This window comes from Astyanax mexicanus, chromosome 1 (genome assembly GCF_023375975.1).
Source record: "Astyanax mexicanus isolate ESR-SI-001 chromosome 1, AstMex3_surface, whole genome shotgun sequence".
Taxonomy (NCBI): Eukaryota; Metazoa; Chordata; class Actinopteri; order Characiformes; family Acestrorhamphidae; genus Astyanax; species Astyanax mexicanus.
The window spans coordinates 78351519-78379137 of NC_064408.1; the positions used below are offsets into that span (position 1 = coordinate 78351519).

At 37.7% G+C, this 27619-nt stretch overlaps 3 protein-coding genes across 5 annotated transcripts in view; 1 reads left to right on the forward strand and 2 right to left on the reverse strand.

Moving 5' to 3' along the window:
- Positions 1 to 13028, reverse strand: part of ino80 (INO80 complex ATPase subunit) — a 51422-nt gene extending 38394 nt beyond the window's left edge. The window contains exons 1-17 of one of the 3 annotated variants that reach the window (XM_022663335.2): positions 12838 to 13028; positions 8818 to 8879; positions 8217 to 8395; positions 7420 to 7589; positions 7252 to 7319; positions 6839 to 6985; positions 6608 to 6728; positions 6314 to 6516; positions 6154 to 6207; positions 5848 to 6051; positions 4299 to 4497; positions 4018 to 4085; positions 2914 to 3123; positions 2726 to 2806; positions 1197 to 1292; positions 513 to 572; positions 256 to 398 (exon numbers count right to left, since the gene is read on the reverse strand). In XM_022663335.2, coding sequence (XP_022519056.2) covers positions 256 to 398; positions 513 to 572; positions 1197 to 1292; positions 2726 to 2806; positions 2914 to 3123; positions 4018 to 4085; positions 4299 to 4497; positions 5848 to 6051; positions 6154 to 6207; positions 6314 to 6516; positions 6608 to 6728; positions 6839 to 6985; positions 7252 to 7319; positions 7420 to 7589; positions 8217 to 8356 — 1964 coding nt within the window. In that variant the 5' untranslated portion in view covers positions 8357 to 8395; positions 8818 to 8879; positions 12838 to 13028. Of the gene's footprint in view, positions 1 to 255; positions 399 to 512; positions 573 to 1196; positions 1293 to 2725; positions 2807 to 2913; positions 3124 to 4017; positions 4086 to 4298; positions 4498 to 5847; positions 6052 to 6153; positions 6208 to 6313; positions 6517 to 6607; positions 6729 to 6838; positions 6986 to 7251; positions 7320 to 7419; positions 7590 to 8216; positions 8396 to 8817; positions 8880 to 12634; positions 12742 to 12837 lie in introns of those variants that run through there. The other 2 variants (XM_022663338.2, XM_022663350.2) reach the window with 2 other exon arrangements.
- Positions 13029 to 14529: 1501 nt separating this feature from the next.
- On the reverse strand, positions 14530 to 20614 carry vps18 (VPS18 core subunit of CORVET and HOPS complexes). The gene is made up of 5 exons (XM_007231507.4): positions 20140 to 20614; positions 19151 to 19292; positions 18208 to 18299; positions 15786 to 17656; positions 14530 to 15511 (listed from the first exon to the last, which is right to left on the reverse strand). The coding sequence occupies exons 1-5, from the start codon at positions 20240 to 20242 to the stop codon at positions 14783 to 14785; spliced, it is 2937 nt and encodes a 978-aa protein (XP_007231569.3). The 5' UTR covers positions 20243 to 20614; the 3' UTR covers positions 14530 to 14782.
- A 1035-nt stretch (positions 20615 to 21649) lies between these two features.
- On the forward strand, positions 21650 to 25043 carry rhov (ras homolog family member V). The gene is made up of 3 exons (XM_007231508.4): positions 21650 to 22073; positions 22200 to 22258; positions 23435 to 25043. Exons 1-3 carry the CDS (start codon positions 21875 to 21877, stop codon positions 23879 to 23881), a joined length of 705 nt encoding a protein of 234 aa, XP_007231570.2. The 5' UTR covers positions 21650 to 21874; the 3' UTR covers positions 23882 to 25043.
- Positions 25044 to 27619: the final 2576 nt, after the last annotated feature.

Genomic DNA, 27619 nt, shown 5'->3' on the forward strand with positions numbered 1-27619 from the left:
AATTAAATGTTTACACATAAACTTGTGTCTGCAAAACAGTAACTTTCTAGGAAAGTTAAAAACAAACACTGCTAAATTGAATTTAATAACTGCATAACTGCATTTCAATGCAAAAAGTGATTTAACATCCATTTTTATTGTGTATTTGTGATGAAATATTTCAATTACACGCAGTTGGGATTTTCAAATGATGCAAAATGGAGCAAAAATGTACTGATACATAAGCAGAGACGAGCTTCAGCACAGGCTATTTACCTGGTGCTGCTCTTCAGCGCCTGAGCCTCATCCAAAACCATGTACTGCCACTTCACTCGCTGGAAGTACTTCACGTCCTGCACCACCAGCTGATAACTGGTGATTACAACATGGAAGGGAGCATTCTGGGTGTACAGGGTTTTCTATCAGGGACACAAATGGAGAAAACACAGTTAATGACAGGAGTTATGTGAAGTTTGTGTTTTTATAGCAACTGGAGTGGAGGGCACAAAAAGAAAAAGGAAGCAAAAACTCACTTGGCTCCAAAACTTTCGAATCACTTTGCGGTCGTGGGGGTTCCCCCAGTATGGCAGCACCTGTGGACCAGAAGATAACAGGGAGAAGACAGAATGATGGTTAGTTGGCAGACTGTCTACACATGGTGTCAGCAAACCTATTAATCACCACTGCTTCAGAGAATCCTTACACTGCCATTTTTTTCAGCATTTTAAATAAACAGAAAGTCGTATGTGAAACCTGAGAACATGTGAAAGTCCTCAGGGCATTCTACAGCTTTAGCAACTGGCACTTAACAACAGGATCCAACAAGAAAACAACATTAATTATTTTCTTATGCTTAAAGTCATTTATTTCGTCATTCTTGGTAAGAAATATAGCTTTCAGCTGTAGCTGTTGAAAGTTATTTAAACTATTTTAATATCCATGTGGATTCAGTGATTGAGATCAATAGAACTTCAGTGATACAACAGTGCCCCCTACAGGTCCACTACAAAAACACATCCCTGTAAACTTACTGTTGCACTCAAACCTAACCATGCCTTTCCGTACAGTTGTTCTAACAGGGTAAAAATAGGGCTAGGCAACCTTGTCCAATTGTTATTGTTCTGAAAATAGAGCCGGTTCAGTGGGTTTATATGAGAGAGGGATATTTAAAGGATTCCGCAGTCGCAGGTGTCTTCCTGTGCAGCTGCTGCACTCACCTTGAATTTAGGCACAAAGCGGGTGAACTCTTGGTGCCAGTTGTTGAGTGTGGAGGCTGGGGAGATGATCAAGAAGGGTCCCCAAATGTTGTCTCTCTGTAGAACAGGACACACATGGACATAAATGGACAAGTCCAAAATACAGAAAGAGAGAGAGAGAAAATCAGACCAACATGCAGGTGCGCGGGGGGGAGAAGAGGGAGGAACAGAGGGATGGGGAGATGGTGGGAAAGACATGGAGAGGAGAGAGGGGTGAAAACAGGAAGCAACTAAAGAGGAGGCAACATGCAAGCACAGCTTCCTATGGGCCATGAGGCCCAACTCTTTCATATCGAATTTTAAAACTCCCCAAATTCCATTTCCTCCTGACTTTGAAGGCCCCAAGGGCTAAAGGACGCAGCGGAGGCAGCTGGAGGGTTCCCACCAACACCAAACACCAAACGGGCCTTGCTTTCTGGAGCACTTTTGGAAGATATGTGTAAGTGAATGCAGCACAGGAAAACGGAACGGTTGAGCTGACACATCTGTCTCTCTCTTTCTCTCTCTTTATTTTATTTTGTTCAGACAGTAAAAGGATTTATCTATAAAAATGGATGGATGTTATTGGCAAAATTTATATTGTGATGTATTTCTTCATTTTGGTTACATTTTGGATAAAATATATTTCTGATATCCATGATGTAGGAAGACTATAGTGTTTGAATGTGGTGAAATAAAGGCAGCACCCTGTAATGAGAGCTAGACAGTGACAGATGCTGTATCTACACTGTATACCTTTAAGAACTCTAGGCCAATTTATTTAATCTTTATTTGAATGAAAAATACAAAACATGTATAGGAGACAGTCACAAATACCAGATATCCTAGACTACACAAATGTCTTAATTTTAGATATCTCGCCATATTTACATACGTTTCATATTTTTAAAAATCGCATAGTAGCCACAAATCTTTACAGCTGAACTGGCAATGCTAACTGTTTTTCTAATCTGGATTACTTACTGATAGCTAATAGCTGATAACAGGTTAATAGCACTGTACTGGTTACTTAGAGTAAGTTCTGCCTTTACATGTGATGTGCATCAGTCTGTGCACTACTTTGTTTCTTAGTTAAGAAGCACAATTCATCAGCATGTAGCTGTCTCCTCAGTGTAGCAGGCCTCAGGCAGGTTATGAGCACTTTTGAAATATCACAAATATGTTTTAAAATCCTTTCATGGATATTAATATTCTTCAGTACAATCTATACTGTAATAACAACAAATGCAAAAACAACACGTAACTCTCCTGTTAAGCACAGCTGTATTGCTCCAGCTCTGTAGCCCACTGCTGTGCATACTTGATCCAGCTCAATACGGGTTTGATAAGCTGGATCAGGTGTGCTGAGGCAGGGAATACATGAACCTCTGCAGGCCAGTGGGTCACACGGCTGGAGTTCAGAGCCACTGTGCTGAGCGATTACTAGGATACTGGAGTACACCCTGCCATTAGCTGCCGATGGCTCTCCGGTTACTGTGGAAAGAGCTTACCTCTGCCAGGTGGGCGAGAAGGGCGATGCTCTGGACCGTTTTGCCCAGCCCCATTTCATCCGCCAGGATGCCATTGATGCCCTGAAATGGAAAAAGAAGTCATAAATAGTCCTTCTCTGTTCTTCTTCTAAAAATAATGGGTTCTGCTTACCCACATTCTCACAAATGTAGTGTATGCTGCCACCTACTTGTTCGTAGAGGTTGGCCAGCCAGTTCATGCCTTTCAGCTGGTAGCCCTTGAGCTTGCCGTTGAAAATGGTTGGCTGAGGGATGTCCTCGCCAGCCTGGATGGAAGGGTTGGACAGGCTGTAGCTCTCCCCAAAACCAGAGCCTGACACACTGGCCACATGCAGAGAGGCACAGCGGCTGTCCTTCGCCTCCTCGTCAAACTGCCTTGTCTGTATCAAATAAAGTAAGAGAACACACTCAAAACCAAACATTTGACTGCATTTTGATTTAATACATTTAGTTCTAATTCAGTGATGCTTAAAAAAATATTTTTACTCCTAAAAAAAAAGTCTAAAAATGTATTTTAGCCAACAAATAAGTCATTATTAATAATTAATGAATTTAAAATTAATGCAGTTGAACCAACACCTTCAAACTGATGCATTGCTCTGTTTACATTAGGGATGGGGGATATGGATTTCAATATTTTTTTTTTCTGAATGGCGATATATATGTCTATATTATATTAATCCCACAAAGCAGTAACAAAAAGACACTTTTGAGACAAAGCTACATGTTCCAGATTTTATACAGGCACTTTTATCATTCTGTGTATTAGAGTAGCATAGTAGTTCAAGCAGTTTTTTTTTTATATCGTCAATAACTGAAAGGCAATTCAAATTACACAAATTCATTATAAAAAAAAATGATTCTTAAAAGAAATGTTTTTCCCTTCACTTTAAGTAGAATAAAAACAAGAGGCACAAGAAATACAGTGTATTTTAGGGAACAGTGCATCTAAAGGGCTTAAGAAAAAGTAAATATTTAAATAAAAAGTGCAGTTTGATCCCCCCCCCCCTTTTTTTCTATGAATCTAGGCTAAAACATGTGTCAGGTCTGTTCTTATATCCGTGTGAAGAAGCTGATGGGTGAGTCGGTGCTAATTGGAACGCTGCATAGTCTATATCGATATAAACAATATTGTCTAATCTTATATCTTGTTTGAAAATTTATCAATATTTATTTTAAAAATCAATATGTCAGCCAGCCTGTGTTCACATCACTAGAAATGTCAAAGCAAATAAAACAAGAGCAATTTTCATTTCAATGCAATGTTTACTCACCGTAGCTTGGTGAATATGATAGGCTTCTTTGGCATTCCGTAGGGCTTGAGATTTGTAGTATTCACTGTCTGTAAAAATATATGTATATAATAAGCAATATATATCTGCAATATAATAATAAACAAACAAATGTAATAAATGACCAAGAGCTATAAAACTAAAATATCTCCTGTTTATAAATGGGCACATTCTCCATGTTCTCACATTCTCATACAGTACAAATTACACCGATTCATCTTGTTTTACAGTCATTTGTACCCCAGAGTGATCAGAGCACATACCATAATCCTCTTGACCCACATTGACCATCACTCCACCACCGATGTCTATCTGACGGTGCGCTGTGTTCTCATCCAGCTTCCGGAGAATCTCCTCCTGAGTGCTGTCTCCTCCTGCAGCATTCTGCTTGCCTCCCATAAAGTGGGCATACAGCTCGGTCTGTGTGATGAGGAAGTTCAGCTTCCTCTGCTGTCTCTTGGCCTAATCAGACACAGGAAGGAGATTTAAGGTTTATCATGACACGCAAAGCATCTGGAGCAAAATGAATGGTCATTAAATAGTTTTGCCATAAAAACTACGATAAATGATTCACTAATATGGATTAGGCCTTTCAAGACACCTTAATCCTTGGTCACTTTACAAGAAGCTGGATTTGGATTCTGGACCATATTAATATGACAGCCTTATGCGGTTTCTGGTGATTCCTCTATAGAACAACAATCCATTCTACCACAACCTAGGAGGGCTGAGAAGCACAGTCAAAATCAAGATTTTTCAGACCAGGCTACGTTTCTCCGGTATTCTATTCTTCTTCTGTGACCATGGCCGCCTCAGATTTCTGTTCTTAACGGACAAAAACATGGGATGGTTGTCTGCTGTTGTAATCTATTTATCTCAAGAATGAATGTAATAAATTGTGCATTCCAAGATGCTTTTTTGTTTAACACAACTGTACAGATTTTGGTTCTCTCTAGTCTTCATGTTAGCTAGAACCAGCTTTGCCATTGCCACTTTTGCCATAACAACACTTTTGGTTATAGTTAAGTATATTTGCATTATCTAAAAACGTGTTGTAAAGGTTTTAGATTGTATGAGCCTGTGCTTCTTGAAGTATAATAATTGGTCAATATATAAATGAAAAGGAATTTTTTTATCTACATTTTTATCTACATCCAACAAACAACAAAAAAATAAATAAATAACCATGTGGCCTACCAAATGTTCTTAAGCTTAAAAAAATGGGTATTTAAATCTAAATAAAAGAATCCTCGATAGATTAGCTAAATCATATTTTATTTATATTACTGGTATCAATCCATTAAAAATTAATTATAATCAGAGCGCTTTAATTGTATTAATGAAAGAGCGGGTAAGTGAGAGAGAGAGAGAGAGAGAGAGAGAGAGAGAGAGAGAGAGAGAGAGAGAGACAGCGTCAGAGACTTAGCACAGAGACTGTGTGCTTTCACGTACTTAACTAACGTACTTATCTAACTGCACAAGCAACGTACATGTTGGCAGGTCTGCAACAATAATGTCACTCTTTTGTTCCTAATTCAGATGCTTAATGTGAGTAGTACTTAGTACCCTTATTTGCGCTGCTTTCAAATGACTGGCTAATTAGATAATGGCATGAACAAGTAGGTGTACAGGTGTTAATAAAGTGATATGTGAAATGCTTGGTGAATTTTATATAGTAAAATTACACATTTTGCATACAGATAACTACACACACACACACCACATAATTCTAAGAATTAATATCTACACTACATATGGGTCACATGTATATTATCACACCCCGACTGTGTATAAAACAAACTTTGTGTATACCTCTCTCATCTCCTCGTCTAGTTTGCGCTGTTCTAGCGCTTCTTTCTCTGCACGCTTGCGGTGCTCTTTCTCCACCTTCTCGTACTTCTTCCAGTAGAGCAACATTTCTTTAGTGAGGCGACGTGCACGCGGCAGTGTTTCCTTGCAGTTCTTCTGAGCCTGGATCGCAGCCCTGCGCACCTCACGCATACATTGATGAGCCAGCTGGAAAAACACAAAACACACACAGAGTCACCAAATCAACTTCATCCAACATTCTTAGCAGTAAAAAACAGACTTTGCAGTCTATTTCAGAACTCTTTTTACCTTTTTGGCATTGGTTAAAACAAAGTTCTTTGCAGATGCTTTCTGTTTAAAAGCCTAAAAGAAAGGAAGGACATTTAAAAATAAGATAAGAATGGAATGATTATATGCAAGATATTTGTACAGGAGGGACATAAAGATCTTTAACTGAATACGACAATACCTTCGGGTTTTCTTTCTTAGCAATGGTAAGCCAGACTTTTCGCCTACGAGCATTCAACTGCTCGACCGTTAAGTGCTTTTTCTTTGTCATGGGGGGCGGAGCATCATGGGAGAACTTGGCAAATACTTTGGTGACATATGGCCTTCCCTCCATGGAGAGATCTTCACTCCGTTTCTTTTTCTTTTTCATCTTCTTTAACTTTGCTGTAATAAAACAAAGGAACATCAGTCACAAACACATTATATACACGACAAGCATAAACTCTGTACATAAACAATGAACAGTCTCATATACCCTTAAATTTCTTCTCCTCCTTAATCTTCTTTTTCTTGGGTCCCAGTAGGTGGCGCTGTTGCTCATAGAAAGGGTCTTGGGAGGACAGAAGGCCTGTGCTGTAGTACTGATACTGCTGCAGCTGGAGACACAGTTTTTTATTGTTATTATCAAACTGTATAAGAGTTCATTTACTGGATGTGTGTGTGTGTGTGTGTGTGTGTGTGTGTTTGTTTGTTTGTTTCTATATACCTCCCGGTCAGTCTGAAACTTGCTCTGGTGTAGCCTGGTAAACTTGTGCAATCGCAGCATGTCGTGTAGCTCCTCCCGGGTCATCGAGAAATCTGAGTCGTCTGAGTCAGTGTCCGAATCTGTAGTGTCGTCACTTAACAAAATACCCTAAAGACCAAAAGAATAATACATGTATTCCACATCACATATTCAACATCAAACGGCTTAAAATGAAATTATATAAAAAAGCAATATAAAAAACACAGTGTAAAAAAACACAAACAAATAGATAAAGCTACTGTGTGGATAGGTTACAAAAACAACATTTTACAATTTTAAAATGAGGTAACCATTACTATTAAATTACTATTCAAATTTGGGAAGAATTATATTTTTTTTCTCAAATATCAACACCCAATAGGCAGTGCAAATACCTTCAGCCACTTCCGGCTCTTCCTCAGCTTGGAGAAGTTATACAGAGAGGATTTGTCAGCCTTGTGCTCTGTAAAATAAATCAAACCATAAACAATGCATGCAAAGAGGATCAAGTACTTATTGAATCGTTTTCTAGGATAGTTAATTGTAGGTCTGTTGATCTGTACCCTGAAGCAGGACTCCATTGAGAGTACCACACTCTGCCCCTCCTGCTGCCCCAGACCCCTTTGTTCCATCCTCAGAGTCAAGAGGCTCATTCTTCACTGCTAGCAAGGGGGCATGAGGGTTGGAGGGGGCCAGAGAAGGCCCCTCACCCAAACCATCATCACTGTCATCACTAAAAAACAAAAATACACAAAACCATGAAGCACAATCCAGTCACATATCTAAGAAACATTGCAACTGTGATGAAAAAGAGCATACTAAAATGACCCTTGGTTCTGAGCATAATAAACATAATAAACAGTTTATATCCAGTACAAAAAGCCATATCCCTATTTGCCCATTTAGGAATAATAGTAAAACCATAAAAAAAACTTTGGTATTATAAAAGTTAAATATATTATTCCAAAATTAAAATTTCAGTAACTTCGTACAGGCGTGCCATTGTTGCAAGCACATTTACGAGCCACATAGCCCAAAGTACTTGATGGGGTTTTCATTTACTTTTTCCTTTTTTTGTTTGTGCAAAAATCTTATTTACAGGCAGGAGTTTCACGATCATGACAGAATACATCCTCCATCCAACCAGGTGGAGTTTTGTTAACTAGAATTTCTAATTTTAAATCTTTGAAACTTTCCTTCATGATAATTAGTCTTTATTACTCATTTATGCAACATGCACATTTTCTTAAACAGTAAAATCATATGCCAATACAATATGAAATTAGTGTAGTAAGTAAAATCACAGAACAAATACATCGAAATATGTTAAACTTTATAACATTCTTATAACTTTTCATACCTGGATATGTCTTGATTAAATATGGCAGAGGTCTGGCGGAGGAAGGTGTCCAACCTAAGGGAGCGCTCCAGGTACTGCAGGTGGAGCGGTTTGGCCAGCTTTGAGCAGGCAGAGACCACGCCATCCTGCTCTGAGGCCATAGGGAGACAGAAAGTGTCCTGGGCCCAGCTGGGCACTCACTGCAAAATACAGAGCATTAACAATCACATACATGAGAATGTATTTTATAAAGGCATATTTAAGCATTTAACATATTTCTACATATGCATGCATATACATACACAGTTACTACTTCAATGACATTTTTACAACATGGTGTCATGACTCATGATTATAACTTTTAGTGATCTTAATCATTTATTGAGTGAAATATTTAAACCCCTCCTTTATGAAAATGGGCTAAACCTATTTTAAATAAAACATCTTGTAGAAATATTATAAGATGCTTATTTTTAGCTTGTATTAATGTGTTTTATTATATCAATTATGAGTGACATTTTGAGTGACATTTACATTATGAGTGACATTTACAACTGTTTGCAATGTGTTGTTTTTAAAATACTGATTATGACATTTGATATAACACTGATGTGACAAGTACCTTGGGAAAATGGGACTTTATCATTTCCAGTTCCGAGGTGCAGATTTCATAAAATTGCGGGACTGAACAAAACAGAGGGAGGGAAAAAAAAATCACAATTGCATCCACTGGGCCAAAACTCGATTACACATATTTGATATCATGAAAAGAAATTAGGGCTGATAATACTTGAAAAAAAGACATTCACCACAATATCATGTGAATCAAAGACTTTGGTGAAGCAATCAATACTAAGTAAATATGAGCTGTCTGTCAGAATCATGGAAAATGAAAACAGTTCAGAAGTTATATAATGTATGATTACATTTGACTCATGTGACATTATTAACTACTTTGAATTAAGGAATATTAATGCTAAAATGTCTGACAATCTGAGCCCTTTTGATTTTTGTTTTTAAATATGCACAAACATACCATATATTTATGTTATGGGAATTTGTTCACTCAGTAAATCATCAATCCATGGTTTGATCAGTGGTGTTTTTAACCTCATAAGACCAGAACTCTTGCATTTTTTATTTCTCCTTGCTATTTGGGCTAATTGGCACCTAATTATTGTAAAAACAGAACACAAAGAATTATCTATTTATATAATGCAGTTCATGAGAAAAAATATTTCCACATGAGGACTTCAGTTTTATGTTTTGATAGGACACAAGGAAGTTGCAATTAATAATGATGTGTAAAATATTTATTTTGTGTCTGAACACAGCAGCATATTTTGCCTGAGTGCAAAACAAAAGTAGAAACAACAATTGTGCCCCTCTGAGAAATATAGCTCATTTGAAGTGCTGCTTTAAAAGTAAGATGTAACAAAGTACAAAAAAAAAACATTTACTGTAAATAATAAATCATTTCTGAACAAAATCAAAACTGTAACGTGTTAAACTCTCCTGCCACCACTAGATGACAATATAAAGGCCTCATAAGAGGATACCAAGCCTTTGTAGAGCACTAAAAGCATTTAGTGTTGTGGTCTAGATAACCCAAAATGAGATGTCCACACATGTGGATGCCAGGTCCTAGGAGGTAAAGGCTATGTGTGTCTTAAAAATTCAAGACAACCTTAATATAGTAAAACACCTGAAGTAATTTAATTTATCTGGTTTTCTTCATACACAGAACAGCATACAGCACGGCCCCATTTCACTCATAACTGTGCTGATTTAATCTAGGCGTTACAGGCTTATGCGTATCTTGTGAGTTCTGCAATAAGATTAAAATTTCAATGCAATGCAATACAATTTTACTGGAAGTGATTACTCCTGGGCAGGCAGTACGCACAAGAGTGGAATTTGTGTGGACCCTGGCACCGAACATGCATGGAAGTCACCTGACTGACCCTCTCACCACCCTGGTCTTTACAGATCATTCTCTACAGGACTCTCTTAAACAGATTCGCAATCCATTTGTACTCATCATATTGAATACAATCAAGACTTCACAGCAGTGTTTTTACATTTAGTGCAAAGCTTCCTCAGATGAGAAGAAAAACCCTAAATGAGTGGGTGTCTGCAAACTTAACCCAAAGAGCACTATTTTTTTTATTTGTATTTGTGTATTTTTTGCTTCTACGGCTCTGTTCCAACCAATGAATTCAAATGCTTTAGTAAAAAGTTTTATGTTCTATATAACTAGTTCTGACACCATTTTTAGAAAAATATGTTAAAATACAGGTTAGTAAATTAGTTATTGCCATTTTTGTTACATGAAAATTGTAGCCTTTTAATATTAAAACACAAATGAGACAATCACTTAATTTATCTGATGTAATTCTGAATTTGGTATCAATATTCAGAAGTGGGTCTGGGCTCTAGGTTAACGACACAATGTGTATGGTTGTTTTGTGTTCCATCTATCCCAACTCTTATTTATCTCAGGTAATTTAATTAACTCACTGTTACAGTTTAATTTGAACATAAAATTATTACTTATTATTATAACTATTCACTGAACAATATCAATATGTTAATATTTATTTCCAAAAGAAATAGAACGGAATGCCTGGGTAGCTGTTGCAACGTCAATGTTGGAACAGATTTTTAAGCTCACTGATGCACGTAATATTTGTTCCAGCATTTACAGCACAGCTATAGAGCCCCTAAAGTATAGTGGTAGGAGAATATTATTATGGAGCTTAATTTGTTCTGTTAGTTCAATTATTTCATCAGTTTAACAACTAATTCCCTCAATTTAGATGGAACTCCTAAGTTAAACTTAAGGAACAATATATTCAATTGAGACAACTATTTAGTTAAATGAGTGAATGATTTATCATTAAGGAATATGATAGAGAAAGACAAATGCTCTGGCCACTTATGACCCAATAATCATTTTTAAACATTTAACAGCCCAACCAGTAGTAGGAAGAAAGTCCAGTAGCAGATTAGTGGATCAGGTCCCTAACATCAAGATATTATCCATGATAGTATGTGAAGGCACAGTGCAAGAGCACAGTGTAAAAACTATTTTTTTTTTTATTATTTTTTTTTTTATTTGATTAATTTATTTATAACTATTTACTTATTTTTTTATTGTTTTTTGATTCCTATGTTCATTAATATTTATTTTATCATGTTATCATTTTACTTTACTTTCACTATTATTACATTTTCTTTATTTCATAATTATTTTCTTTTTATGTCAATTTTTATTTTTTTATTGTCTTTTTACACTTTTCTATTTTTTTCTTTTTACACATATATTTTATTCATCTATATTAAATGTTGATTTAAAATTAGTAACTTATTTATTTTATTTATTGTATATTTTTTTACTCTTTTAATTCTTATTATTATTATCTCTTTTATACTGTAAATGCTCGGCAACACTGTAAATAAGGTTCACTCTCAATGTATTCACGAATAAAAAATTGATTGTTGATTGATATTAAAACAGCCAAATCAAAGGAATTAGATAGCTAAGTTACGTTTGTGTAAATATTCTTCATATAAACAGATTGCCTATGCTTGCCACAAGTTTACCAATATTAGCTAACGTTAAATGAGAGCATTATTTAGTTAGCATGGCTTTGCTCTATTAAATAAACAACACTGGAAATGTTGTTAACCTAGCTAACGCCAACTAACAGTTAATCTTACAGTGGGTTCTCGTGTAAAATAGTAACTAGCTCTAGGTAGCTATTGTGTAAATATTGTAAGAAACAAGGAATACATTCATAACCTGAAACCTGAATCATTAGCCTAGTAAGCTAACTAACTACTGTATTAGCTACAGCAGGCTAAGCTACATGTGCTGTAGCTAGGTTACCTAGCGTTAGGTAGCTAGGTTAGCCTACTAAGCTAGTTAGCCAGCTGCCAGTTATGACAAGCTATAGCTACCGGTTAGCTTAGGAATACAGAAAGCTGGTGAGATTTTGTGACCGTTAGATAGAAGTTCAACAGCGCTGAACAACTAATACAGATAGTTAGCTTAGCTGCTCTTTAGTCAGCTACGATAAATTGAGCTAAGCTAAGCTAAAGACTAAGCGAGGGGAACTTTCAGTCTTCCCTACAGTTTATTAACCTTGAGCGGTTCGTTAGCCTTGGAGTTGCTCTACTGCCGCTGTTTTTATTGTAAACCTGTAGTTTTCTATGTGTGGAGGTTTGAATGTAACCACAGTCTGGTAGCTGCTGAAGGGTTCGTGTATTCTCTCTTATACACGGGTGCTTTATTTTCGGGACTGTGAGGATCTGTTTATTTCAGTTTCCACTCGTCAGTTGTGAATAACTTACACGGGCCCTGTCTCTTTAAGGCCACCGCCGCCAGGACACCGATATAAGTCAGCTAGCTCAGCTCAGCTAGGGGGAGAAATTACATTTGAGTTGAGGCCTTGAGATTTCCAACAGCAGCGCGAGGCAGCTAAACCAGATCTGCCCGCCTGCCTCTCTCTCGGTCTCTCTCTCTCACTCTGCGCCAGCTGCCGCCCCGCTCCTTCCATTCCCCCGCTTTCTAATTCTTTCTCCCTCCCGGCCATCTTACCCCAACGCTCCCCGCCTCCCTCCACAAACCCCGGCTCACCTTCGTCCCCCCACCCCGGCCGCCGTGTGTTGCCCGTTCTCCTCTCTCCGTCTCCGTTGCTGCCGACTCTCAGCGCTCTGTCTCCAAAATGGCGGGTGCGAGCAGAGGGAGCGGGACTGAGGCGCCGAGTCGGCAGCAGCAGAGAGGCGGCCACTTTCAGCGGCTGGGAGAGCGGCGACCACGGCGCCATGGCGAGGACGGAGCAGAGAGCAGCCATAATAATCAACACCGGATCAGCTGCACTTGCACCAACTCGCACTTTGCCGGCATCGCCGCAGCACGTTAGCTGTCCGTAAATAAACAAGGTGCGTGTTTTGTTCACCACGGTCGCCGTGAATCACAGTAAACCTCCGATAAACGCCTTTAATGAAGACGAGCACTTTTCCAGGATCGATTAGTGATGCCTTAAACTGGGCAACGCGAATGAGACGCTCGTGACGTCGGCTCCGTCGTCGCCTGTGAAACATCGCGAGATTTACAGATTTTTTTTTGTAGAGCTGCTCCCGATAGGAAACATCGCGAGACTATAATTAATACCCTGTTTTACTGTAAACGCACAGTAAATGTTTGGATTACGGATTAGCCCACTCCCTTTCTTTTTTTGTTGCCAAAACATTAAGCATGTATTGTAAGTATTCACAGCTCTCACAACAATGTCAACAGTGCACTGTACAAAATCCACTGGCAGAAAACTGGACTATATTATATATTGTTACTGACCAATTAAAACATATCTCCAAAATAGCAACTGTACAGAAGAGAGTTAAATCCTTCTTAACCTTCTATGAAAATCAATGTAAAAAAAGAGTTTATTTTAGGTAATTTTGGAGAATTTCTATTGCTCCATTCATCAAGAAATGTTGACACAGTGTAAGGGACAGTTTGTGTGTTTAAATGTTGTAAAAATATGTAGTAAAATATGTAGTTCCTAGTTTTCATTGGACAGTATTCAGACGTATATTCCTATATTAATCACAAAAAAGGGTAAGCAATTTGTTCTTAATTTAGACACAAATTAACATAAGTTGACTGGAGACATTTTGTGCTTGTTTTGAGTTTAAATGACTTAAATACAGTGCAAATTCTAAGTAAGACTAAACATTATTTTTACAATTAAAATACAAAAAGGAAATTAATCTTAAAAGACAAAAAAAAAATCTTATCAGAGAGAAAAAAATTCAAGGAATTGAATTATTCAAGGAATACTAATCTCAATTTAACTAAAAATAAGCAGAAGTTACCAGTCAAGTTATTGTTATTGTGTACAAATTTAACAAGAAATCTGATTTATTTTGTTGATAAATTAGGATTTGTCAATGGAGTTTTTGCAGTTTTCGGCCTTGAAATTAGATCATTTAACTTGCCTGAGATTTTTTTTTTTTTTGCTGTGTAGCTATCATTATATGAAACAGAAATAAGGCAAGTCTACTCTGACCTGAACTGAAACCACTTACCAATCATTTTCACAGGACTCTAGACTCATTTAAATAAATGCAAACTAATTTAAGTACATCTAGTTCAATTTAAATTATTATAATATTTACATGCATTAACTCCCACAGATCTTAATTTGCATAAAAATAATGTGTATGTTTTTCTTTTTATTAAAGAATTGATGAAAATGAAACAATTGTGTGAACAAACACTCAGACATACCTATTGTTGTGAACAAATGTACAAACAGTCCCTAGGTTAGTTGAAAAAATCCTGCGTTTATTAAGATCATCACATCACATACAGGAATACTGATATACATTAATTTAGCAACACATACACAAACATTTTGTTAGCACTGAAATATTGATGCATAAATGGTTACATTTACATATTTATTCTTGAAGCATAAGTGTTCTCTGAGAGCTATACATGAGGCACGTACTTGCAGCTATTTTCTCACTTTAAAAGTGGTAAGTGAGTACTTTTGCTTATTACACAAGTCTTAAGCTTAGAGCCAGCTAGACCTTTCCTCCTCAAACTTTTGTGGATCAATAAAGGGCTTATCAATAGATTTGATCATCAGCTCACCACAGTAGGCACACTCAGAAGCAATGATGTCATCAATATCAGACTTGATCTGCTCTCTGCTACCCTGGCCTTTTCCTAGGCTGACCGTGTCCTCCTCTTTTGGCCTGTGACGGGACTTGGTGGTCTGCGTGGTTGCAGCAAGCTTTTTCTGGAGTTCATCTAACTTGTTTTGCTTGTAGGTAGAAAAGTGAGGGGTGACTTCCTGTAAAAGACAGTCATAATGAAACATGTGTCCACACAGGAAGAGATAGAAGGGCCTGTTAAGCAAGGGAAAGTCGCAGGTAGCACATTTCTCTTGAGATTCCACCACCCCGTATTTGTTTCTCATTTCCTGGATGTCTTCACGTATGCGCTTGGCGCTCTCTGTGGCCTCTTCCATTTCTTGTTTCAGCTCATCGATGTGCTGGTTATACTCTTCCAAAGAGCCACAAATGGCCTCCTTGAAGTGGTCAATTGTGACAAAGTCTGGAAAGAAAGGCAAGATGTCCTCAATCTTCAGCAGGTTGCAACTAGATAAACAGTTCATGGCCTTCTTTACGTCCTTCTCTTCTTGAACAACGTGGCGGGCAATTTTCAGCCACAGCTTCTTTCTTAGCTCCTCGTCATCCTCTGGAAGGTCGGCACAAGACTTGGCCAAATCAACATCAACCTTAACAGGAACAGAATTAGGCAAACTCTTTAAAAATTGTTCATAATACGATATGTCTGAAATACATCTGTTAGGTTTGCAGCACATGTACCCAATCCTGGTTCTGGAGATCCATCACCCTTGAGAGTTTGGATCCTACACATCTGCATGTCATATTCTGAATTAGTTGTGTTTGACTGGGTTTGAATGTAAACTTTGCAGGGTGGAAGCTCAGGACTAAGATTGGGCAACAGTGTTGCAGTCATGCAATAATATAAAAAAAACATATACATACTTGTAAGGCTAGATCCACAGCTTCTTCATACAGCTCCATTATCTTGTAAACCAAAACACAAGCCTGGAGATAGCCATGTTCAGCACAAAGGCGGAGGGCATATTTCAAGTCATACTTGATTTCGGAGGCATGAGTACCTGCCTGCTCGAGATACCACAGCAAAGAATCAGACTTGTATTTGGCATAAAGTGAAAGCAGATAATTATGGATGGCCTCATCCTGCACATCCAGCTGATACACACAGAACTCCATGTACCGGATTGTCTCACAGATCTGCTGGGTGCTGCCAATCTGACTGTAGTTCACTAGAGCTGGGATCAGTTTCTTAGGGTCCAGTCGTTTTCCCATTTTTATCCAGGCATCCACCACTTTTTTAGGAATGTGCTGCATGAGGACCGGGGAAAACTTGTAGAAAAGTTTTTCATCACAGTGCTTTGAGAGCACCTCGAGAGCTGCACTGTAGTCGTCATGCTGGCAGTGGTGAGAGATGACCCTCTCATAGTCATGCATTATAACAGAGAAATACACCATATCATCCACATTGCCATGGCTGGCCAGAAGATCATAGATGGTGCTGCGATTGTTGAAGAAGAATTCTTTGTACTTTGTGTGGGAGAGAAAATCGCGGAACTCCTCCCGGGTTCCCTCGAATTGTTTGCTCTTACTCTCATCGACTTCCAGTTGTCCAAGTCGGTTCAGGTACAGCTCAGTTAACCAGGTAACCAAAAGGGTGATCTGGGTCTTCTCAGAAGATTTGAGGTTACCCAACTTCTTCAGCAGAAATTCCTTGAGGGCTTCCTCCTGTTTGGCTTCAATAAACTTCAAGGCGATCTCTTCAAAGTAGTTCTGTGTGAGAGCGTAACACTTGGCGCTCTCAAGATAACGTTTGTTTTGGAAGCAGTGCTCTGCCTCCCTGGCCAATACCATATCCATGCACTCCGGCCGATCCTTGCAATACTCTTTGGCCAGGTCAAATTTGTTCATGCTCATGTACATCTGCCAGACGTCTCTGGATTCCTTTTGAATGTGATACCGAAAGACAGCTTTCTCTGTGTAGATCCACACCAGCCCACCAATCGGATCTTTGATCATTTTTTTCAGTGCACCAAATTTGTCTGGGAACACATCTTCATACACCACTTGCCCGTTTAGTGTACAAATAGCCTTGACACGGTCAGGCAGCAAAAGAAGGAAATGGAACTGGGTGAGCACGATGGAGATGGGCTTGTTAAAACTGAAGTCAATATCTGGAGTGTATTCCCACACCTGCACATCACTAAGAAGAGAGTCAGGCCTCACATAGTCCAACTGGCCATACAAAACCCCATTGCCCATCATCCAGGCAAAGGACTTGGGGCACTGACGAAGCTTTGAGGTGTAGAAAGCAATCTCACTATAGCCCATATTAACAGGAAACTCCTGAAAGCTAGGTAGGAGATCCTGATTCTGAGCAAAGATGGAGCTAAAGCCCTGCTGCTCAGATCCTTCTGCTAACTTGCCCACAAACTGAAAGAGGCGCTTGCGAGTGGTCGCAATGATGAAGTACTTTGATTCAATGCCACGTTCCACTTCAAGGCAACAGACAGGTGCCGGTTTGCCATCCTCCTCCAAGGAATGGACTTGCCTGAAGTATTGGTCTGGGTTAGTGTTGAACAGGCTTCCCTCTGAAGCAGATATTTCAGCTTCAAAGATGATTCCTTGGCTGGTTCCAACCAGAATTGGCCCAGTATTGCTCTCTGTGCCTATCAGCTTATTCCAGCCAACGCTCTCTATTAGGTGTCCCCTCCATCGGGAGAGACTGCGAACCTTTTGGGTGTTTCTGTTTAAGTAAACACACTCGTTTGTGGTCAGACTAATTACCAAGTGAGACCCTGCAACACAAACAATAATAAATATACAAATATTTTACTTAGCAAAAAGTTAAAACATCACAATTGATTTTTAGTGTTACAAAAACTGAGAGGACAACTCTCAGCTAGTTGAAGTGCAGCTTAGAAGTAGGTGTGTCACCCTTATTAAACTGCAGTAATTAACTAGTACACTGCAGTTATTTAAATCACAATAGAACTTGAATATGATGTATTTTCACTGATTAAGTTGAAGTAATTAATGTAAATATAAGACAGGCACAACTTTAACAGAATCTAACCTCTTAAATTCCTTTCACTGGTCATCTAGTTAAATGGATAATACATTTCAGACGATTTAAATTAATCCAACTAATCCACAGTTTTACTGGATGTAAAATAGCTACTTTTACAGTCTCTATTTTAAGTCAAGTAAGACAGAAAATTCCAAGAAACTATTCACTTACATCAAATTATTGAAAATGTGTCATCTATTTGATTCACCATATCATTCAATATTCACTATCTTATGCAATACAAAATTAATACTCTATTTGTTTGGGTGTGTGGGTTACCTGTCGGGTCCAGAAATAACTTGTGCACTTTACTATCATCCTTCCTCCCCAGTTCAATCTGGTTTGGCTGATCTGGTTTTCCAAGATCGATCCTATAAAACACAAACATTCATTTTTATATTCATGTTCATGACTTAACCCAAAAGAGCCCATGGTGATGTATGTGCACAGACCCTTTAAAAGACGTGTAAAGTTCCTTACAGCACTATATCCTTCACTTTAACTTTTTTTTCTAAGTTCTTAAGTGCCATACAGTATACTGAACATCCTGAGAGCATCACATGACGGTGTGTGAATCTGTGTTCATTCATCTGACCTTAATTACAGAATTTATGAATGCTGGGTTAGAACTGGAGATAAAACGAGCTCCCTTAAAAAGTGTATTTTAGCCTATGGAATGATTAATTATGTTCCATATAACCAGTCCTGAGGGAAGAAAAAAATCCATTGATGGAATAACCTGGTCTATATTCAGTATATTCAGGTAGTCAGCTGACCTCATTCTTTCAGCACATACTGTTACTTAACCTAGACCTGACCAACTGCAGCATCAACCCCACATCATTTACTTAGTTAAATCCAGGTGAAGACGTTTTTAATATTACAGTCATGTGCCCTGTTTACTACCATAAGAAAAAACATGAGTGAGCTTCTTAATTAATTTAACAACATTTTTTTTTTTTATCCTGAACTGGGTCTGGGCTTTTATGGGTTAAATCTCAAATCTCTATTAAGTCTTTAATACTCTATTAGCCACACAGCATCACACAGAGTATCACTCTTAGATCATACACAGATTAATTATAAGAAGTATGCACATAATCTCATTATTACTAGTATTATAATACATACCCCTGTTAGCACCATTAATCTCAGGAGACATCAAAGAAGCTGAAGACATTAACACCTGTGTGTGTGAGAGTTAATGTGCCTCTTCACCTACCTCAGAAGGGTGTCCCTCCCCAGGCTCATGCACAGCTGGTTGTTGCACACGGCGAAATGGTTTATCTTTTCAGGAGGTGAGAAGTCAATCCGCTGCTTGTTGAAGATGGGCTTCTCTTCCTCCAGCCGCACGTTCACAAACCCTGTATAATGCACACACACACACTCAGCAGCGGCTCACAGAAGCGGACAGACAGGTGCTGACCCGCCTCCACCATGTTAATCATATGAGATACGCGTCTGTCTGTCTGTCTGTTAGCCGGTGTTGTGTCGAGTTTTGCTACCCATCGATATGTGCTTCTTTACGACACTGCGCTTCCGCTGACTAACATTCTTTTAATATGTTTTCATATATTTCCTTAAGTGTTTTATTGGGAATATTAAACAAACTGCTTGCCTGTTAAAAAAAAAACACTGTAAATAGAAGTTAAAAAATAATAATAAACTATAAACTTCTAATCACGTATATGACCTTAACTTTATCTGAAACAGTGATTTAGCCTATCCACTACTTAAAAAAAAAATACTACTAGGGTAGCACGGTTTGACAAGGTAGCACAACTCGGCGGAACAAGTGGAGCGGTGTTCCGTCGAATTGTGTTATACTGTCAAACCGTGCTGCCCTAGTGTGTATTTAGGTGTAAAAATACAAGAAGAAGCATGTACCCAGTAAATGTCCCAGCAAATGTACGTTAGTATATTTGTATAGCATAAATCACTGTATCATGGCAGTTATGACACATAGAGCTCATGTCAAACTGCTTTTGTATTGTTTTTATAATAATAATTGTTTTATTAGTTATTACTATTTTCCATTTACACTTTTGTGCAATGACAGTGAGTCTAGGTTGTTTAATGCACATAATCATTTTTAATAATAAAAAAAAATAAATACTAGAATGAATTAAATTGTGTAGGTCAGCGCATGCGCAGTACTTTTAGGCTGCACGAATCGATAGATAGCAGAACTCGACAGAACACCGGGTTTACCTGAATGAGTGATCCCGATCATGTTGGACGCAGACATGCGCGAGGTCTGGACAGGGTGGCGGATGATCTGCGAGTCTTCGTACTCGTCCAGAATGGATGCCATTATAACCAGCTATATGTTTAAGTGAGTCAAGGATGAATATTCCTTCTAAAAACGACTAAACTCCCCGTTGAGCCTAAAGGCTGGAGTTAACAGGACTCAAAGCTACAGCTAACTAGCGCTAGCTGCATTAGCCGCTGTCAGTGTTATAGCTAGCAGACCAGCGGGCGGCCAGCTGACACTGCTACCCGTGGCTTCATTAGCTTATCTAACGCTTTCAGTCTCCTGCGAGCGAAAAACACCAACATAAAGTCTCATTTGAGCCGAATTAAAGACGTGAAGACGAACTATAAACACTCAAAACAGCTGTTTTCCCGGAGATCTAGCTACTAACGTTGTGCTGCTCCTCAGAATCAGGTGACCAAAATCATGTGACTGGGTGGACCAAGGCGTGTGTGGGTGCAGCGGCCTGTGTGTACACTAGGGGGAGCCCTTTAGTTAACTTTATCGCTTTAACCACAGTCTCTGGCTTTAACTAAAAAACGCTTCATAATATTAAACCGCATTTTGAGTTTTATTTGGTGTTTGGTTATATTTACAGATAGTTTAATTTCATAGATTATGAACTATAAAAATAACCTGTCATATTCGTACTCAATTAAAATCAGTAAAATATCTACATTTACACTTTCAAATATATAAAAAAGCAAAATGTAAATATTATATTGAAAAGCATGTTGAATTCAACATGTAAAAAATAAAAAAAAACGTTTAATTTATTTCTATTTCTATATTCCATACTGTATAAATATTTTTAGCACTCTTAAAGATGCAATAAATAGGGTTTCTTTAAAAGATCTGTATACTGGATGTTTACCAAATTGAACATTTCTCATCTATATAGTAAAATATATAGTAAAATAAATTGTACTGACCTGTATATAATACATATTGTATGTAAAACGTATGATTATTTTCTTTTTTTATTGCTGTAATATGTGAACATTTTTTTCATCAGCTTCTTAATTTAGCTGTATGATGATGACAATAAAGTATTTATTTTATCTATCTATCTATCTATCTATCTATCTAGTAATTGAACAGACTTTACTCAGACTGTAACCCTGCCTTGTTATAAATTCATAAAATCATATATGCTGCCCAAGACTCACGAAAAAATAATACAGTGATATGTTGCACTTTGAAAAATGTATAACAAATCATTTCAATTAAATAATAAAATATTTATAATATATTATTTTTCTTAGAAATGTATTACAGTACATTTTAATAACTGAAGTACAGCTCTGAAATATTTTTCTGTGTATAATACTGTGAGAGATGAGACATTATGTGATATAAATATGTTGTTGTGTTGTGTCAGATGTTTAAACAGACTGTGTTGGGTAGGTACTTTTTACCGGCGTCCTTAGGCTTCGTGTTAAACACGGGGCTTTCTCGGGGTGGGGGCGTGGCTATGCAAATAAGCGCTCCTCAGAAACTCAGGCTGAGTTGAAGATTGTGGAGCAGTGTCATGAAGTAAAGCGGGCTGAAGGTTGAGGTGTGAGGGATATGTGTGAGTGACTGAGGTGCTGCAGTGTGTGCTCTCTCTCTCTGTCTCAGTGCTGGGATATCTCAGCTCATAGTCCTCTCAGAGCTAGTTTTCAGGGGAATATATCACTCCAGTCTCTGGTCATGCCACCTCAAATGGATTATTTCTACCAAGAGTCGAGAGTGCCGTCGGTGTGCCTGGACCAGGACGACGGGCTGGAGCCCGCTGTGAGCTGTATGCTGGTGGGAGACGGGGCTGTTGGAAAGACCAGTATGATAGTGAGCTACACCACCAACGGCTATCCCACAGACTATAAACAGACAGCCTTCGACGTGTTCTCAGGTAAATTTCACCCTTATATCTGGTTTCTATATGGTTAAAATGTATACTGAGTACAGGAGCTGTGTTGTGTGTTCTGTGATTTGTGTTTGCACATTTTCACTGATTCACCTTCTTTTTTCCCTGTAGGACAAGTGCAGGTAGATGGCACACCTGTACGGATTCAGCTGATGGACACAGCCGGACAGGTAAGAGTCTAAGACTGACTCTGAGTTAACATTAATGTTAGGTTTATGTTAATGTGGCTCTAATGTAATGCATCATAAGTCTGCGTTACAGCTGATCAAAACTGTAGAATAAAAAAAAGTTGAAGTACTTATTGTTGATCTGTGGCCGTTTAATTAAAGCTGCTTTTTAAGTTCTAACCCAAAGTAAGTGCATTTTTTTTCTCCAGAAGTCCTGGAGTAGACGGCTGAGGTGCATAAGATTTGGGTTAGATGTGAAACTAGTAGAAAGGTAGCTAGATATTCCTCCAAAAGCAAGATTAGTGACTATTGTCTCAATAATAGCTTTTTTGTGCATTATCCTACATTATAAGCATTTCAAATCGCTCTACTAAATATTTCAATTACATGAAATCTAAATAACAACACTGAACAGAAAACTGTAGCATACAAATAAAGTTATAATAAATCTGTCTGATCAAAATATAGAAGTTATTAAAAAAAAACAATATCCACCATATGCTAAAAAACAGTGTTTATTATTACATACATTCTCAAAATAATGGTAAACTCTAGCTCGGTTATTAAATGGCTAAACTAAATGGAATACAATTGTGTTAAATAAAATTCATATTATAGTAAAATTATTCTGTGGCTAATAGGGGTGGATGATATGGCCCTAAAATTATTTTATTTTATTTTATTTTTTGCGATGATACCTTTGGCAATATAAAAAACAAAATCAGGAAAACACTATTTCAACATAACGAATTTAAAATTGTATTAGGCAATATTATGGCATACAATATGATATGGCTCATCCCTAATTAAGATTTTCACCAGATTGTAACAGACATCAATAATCCAACATGTTGTAATACTTATAATAAACTCCATACATCCAGGACTGAATTAAAATCTGTCTTTAATTAATTTATTAATTAGATAGGAAATGAGAACAGTGTGAATTTTCCTTTTGAGACAAACAGCAAAAAAGTTATACCCTGTTGTCCCATATGGCTCTAGAATAATATCGCAATATTTTAGAGTATTTTTGAGATAAACACATTAAAACATGTTCCCTTGTAGCTACTATGAAATGACGGAAACTGCAAGTGTAGTTTAGTAAAAATTAAAAAATGCTTGTTTACATCATTGTAAATGAATGTTGTCCTTATCTGTTCATCTTTGGCATTTCAGGAGGAGTTTGATGGCTTCCGCTCACTATCTTATGCCCACACGGATGTGTTCCTGCTGTGCTTCAGTGTGGTGAACCCCACATCCTTCCAAAACATCACCAAGAAATGGATCCCCGAGATCCGTGCTTGCAACCCGAACTCCCCCATAATCTTGGTTGGAACTCAGTCGGACCTACTGTTGGATGTCAACGTGCTCATAAACTTGGACCGTTGCAAGGTCAAGCCTGTCCTCAGTTCACGGGCTCGGAGCTTGGCAGAGAAGATCAGGGCGGCGGAGTACGTGGAGTGTTCAGCCCTGACGCAGAAGAACCTGAAGGAGGCTTTTGACGCCGCCATATTTGCAGCCATCAAACACAAGGCCAGGAAGGCCAAAAAGATGAGACTGTCGGACAGACGCGCAAAAGCCTTTTCAAAATGCAGCTGGAAGAAGTTCTTCTGCTTCATCTGACCCTGTGGGTCAAAAACACTTGAACTATTTTGTGTAATTTATTATTTATTTTGGGACTGTTGAAATGCAAAGTTGATTTAACTGGAAGAACAACTTTGACCTTCGTGTGGGATGACCTCAACTTTTTGGATTGAAGAACATCTCACCACTCTGCAATCCCTGACTCATTCCATAACTTACTTGTTACACTGTCGTACTAATAACACAGTGGTGCCTGTAATAAGCTGTACACGAAAGACCACGCAAGGCCAATCAGATGTGGAATATACCCTCAATACAGAAAGTTAAAATAGAGCTAGTGTTGATGTTGTAGATCAAGATCTGACATAATTTACACCCTGACAACTGCTCCCTTGGATTCAACATCTTCACTATATGATAAGCACCTAGCACATGTAAATGCTATGAATTTGCATTAATCTATGTGGCTGGTGCTCATTCAAAGCTGTGTAATGCTTCCCACATGTAGGCGTCTGTGAGAAGTTGGCAGGGACCAGAATGGTTATCCATTCTCTGTCTTTGTTGTGGGTGCTACCTTGTCAGACAGGACTTTTCATATGCAACAGCCTGAGCTCAAGCTACAGTGACACTTGTATGCTTGATCTCTTCCTTTTGAACACTTAAAGAGACCAATTCGCGACTTGAGGATTCAGTTTATTCAGCCAACCAGCATCTCTGGGACGGCCATTGTCTTGCAAATTGTTACCATCCAGTGAGGTCTATTTTGTTTGGGGGGGGAAACAGAGTCTTCTATTTGGCTCGTTGATCAGTTTTCTAGTATTGCGCTCCCTCCCTCCCAAACTTTCCTACTCTTCTCCATATATTTATGCACCTATTGTGCAACATGAAGTTGGGAACTGTAGACCCCAGTCCACAATGACTTACCTACTTTGGAGTTTGTTTATGTTGATTAGGGTCTTTATCTTGAGGAGGATTGTCTGATAACAGTGTGTACACTTGATAGAGTTAAAAAAAGTGCTGTTTTTACTAAAACACTACCTGTTTATTCTTCTTGTAGAAGATATCTTAAATGCTGTTTACCAGTTTTTACTGTTCTGATTTAACGCCAGTAACAGGCGAGAACTTTTTGATCACATTCAAGATGAACATCTAAACAGTGTTTTTGTTTAATAATGTGACAATAAACTGAAGTTAAAAATCATTTGCACTCTTGTTTCTTTCATTGTATAAATATTTAGCAAGCTTAATAATTTCTTTGTTGTTACCCTAGGCCACAAAAGGACAAAGGTAATTTTGCCTCAACTGTCCTTACTGTACTTTTATTCATTCTTGACACATTGTACATAATTTCATATTTATTCTGTCTTCAGTTGCAAAAAAATAAGTACAAATAAGTAAGATAGGTAGTAAAGGGATTAAGTGGCTTATGTGTTCTTTGGGATGTTGTAGCAATGCTAATAGAGAGTACCCAAGCTTAGCTACTACCTTAGACTTTTAGGTATTATTAGGTGCTGAAGAAGCCAGAGTAAGATACCAGAAATACATAGTGACATTTCGGGTAAGGGTGACAATTTCATATATTTAAATTTTTGCTTACATACTCTTTCTCTATTCCTGTAAATATTGTCTTTGTGAAACATTTGTGAAGAAAATATTGTGTCATAGTTAAAGTGAAAGGGCACTAAAATCTAAGGGTTGAGTTACCTAGACAGGAATTAAGCCCAGCCACCGACTAAATGTGGCTTTCAATGGGGAAATCTTCATTCAAAATGGTGTGTAGTCCAAGACTAGACTTACTGTAATCCCTGTTTGGGAAACTGCCCCTTACAGTTCATGTTTTTCTTTTTTTTTTGTAGTTTCTAGGTCAGGGTGACTAGCTCTCCTTCTGGAAATCCAGATCCCACAGAGTGTAGTTCATTGGAAAACCATAAAAACCCAGTTGACCTGATAACACTTCTCATATGTTTTGGCCCAAAGTCTTCAGGACTTTTTCTCAGCTGATTCTGGATCAGTAGGTCAGTCAGTCTGCCTCCCTGTCTAACACCAAACAGCACCAGCATTAGTCTCTGACCCAGACTGTCCACCTTACAATACCTTACTATGCTATCCCACAGAAACTGATAAGGGAAAGGGAATAGCATGCTAGTTGACTGGGCTAAACAACACCAACATTTAGTCAGTCTAGAGGTTGTTTTAGTGAGTGATACGTGACTTGGTGTTGATGTGCATTCTGACTCATTACAATAAGGATAGGTGTTGGCATCTTACTCATAAAGTGGTCTTCAGTGAGGTAAGGGGTAGGGGGTGGTCCATAGAAAGCACTGAAGCCTTAATATAATGTGGGCCTACCTGCAACCTAGTTGGCGACCGAGCTGAACGAAAAATTTCAGATCTAGAAGTGAACTGCAAACATATTTTCATGTCCCCAGTGGCCATCATTACATGTTCAATGAACATGAGACAAATGAAAATAGCAAATAATGCCAAAATGTGACTGCTAATGTAACTATACGTTGGTCTATTTCAATTAAATATATATTTTTCTCAAAAGATATATATATATATATATAAATATATTTTATATTCAGTGGCCCAGTTTTTTAACTGTCACACCATTCAGTTAAACCCCTATAAAAATAATAGATCCATTCTTGTGACATCATCACTGAGGAAATGTCAAACTGCAAATAGCAAGTGTCACTTTTTTAACCTAAATTCCACATATTTTTTGTCAGATGGAGATCGTCTGGCTCAACATTCTTCAAACTTTCTATTTGAACAAGTATAGTAAATAATGTTTTGAACTGAAAAAAAATATAAAAGGCTGATGAAACCTTAATGTTAATGGATTTTAAAGGCAAACAGATTGTATTGAAATGTGGACTGTAACTTTAAACTTAGTTAGAAAAAATATAAAACCACAATACAATGGTAATTTAATGCATTATTTTAATGTAATATGATTTTGAAGCAGGGACAAGTTCCCAGCAACTGCTTAACTGTCAAATCGTGATCATGTCTGAGGTGGAAAAATGTATTTTAGAAAGATAATTTTTTTTTTGTCCCATTAGGATATGTTATTTGTAAAAGATGGAGGGGTTGTTGTAATCTATGCAATTATTTGTATTATGATTTTTACATGTTTTGAAACAGATGAGCTTTCCAACATAAATACATAAAATGATTAATTTCTGTAAATGTGTAAATATGTTTGGTGAAAGACAATATATTTTATATATATATTGTATGTGACAGATTTATTTAAAACAACAAATAACAACCATTATTAGCAATATAACATTTAAACATTTGACATTAACAAATCATCTGTAGTAATTCTTTGAAGCATCTGTCAAACTGTCTTAAAAAATTTAATTGGAGGATTCTCTTTTTGTTGTTTTTGGGAAGACTTGATGGCTAAAACTGTTGTTATGGGGAATCATTAATACACACAAAAATGTCAAATTAGACAAACAAACATTAGACAACATTAGAGTGATTCTAATTGAACATTAGATTAATGAGCCTTTCACATATTCTACACTGCACCCCTCCCAACTCTCCTTCACTATTTTTGTTTTTGTTCTCCACACATTTCTCAAAACAGTCCCACAAGCTTTCAATCTGATGCCCATTTTGTTCATGACATAATCTGAACGACCTCACACCTCAAAACAACAGCAGGTAACGAGTGCTCAACATTCTACACTGTCTTCTTCAAAGTCACTGTTTGTGGTTCAAACATTTTCACAACACTGCTAAACATGAGTGCGTGAT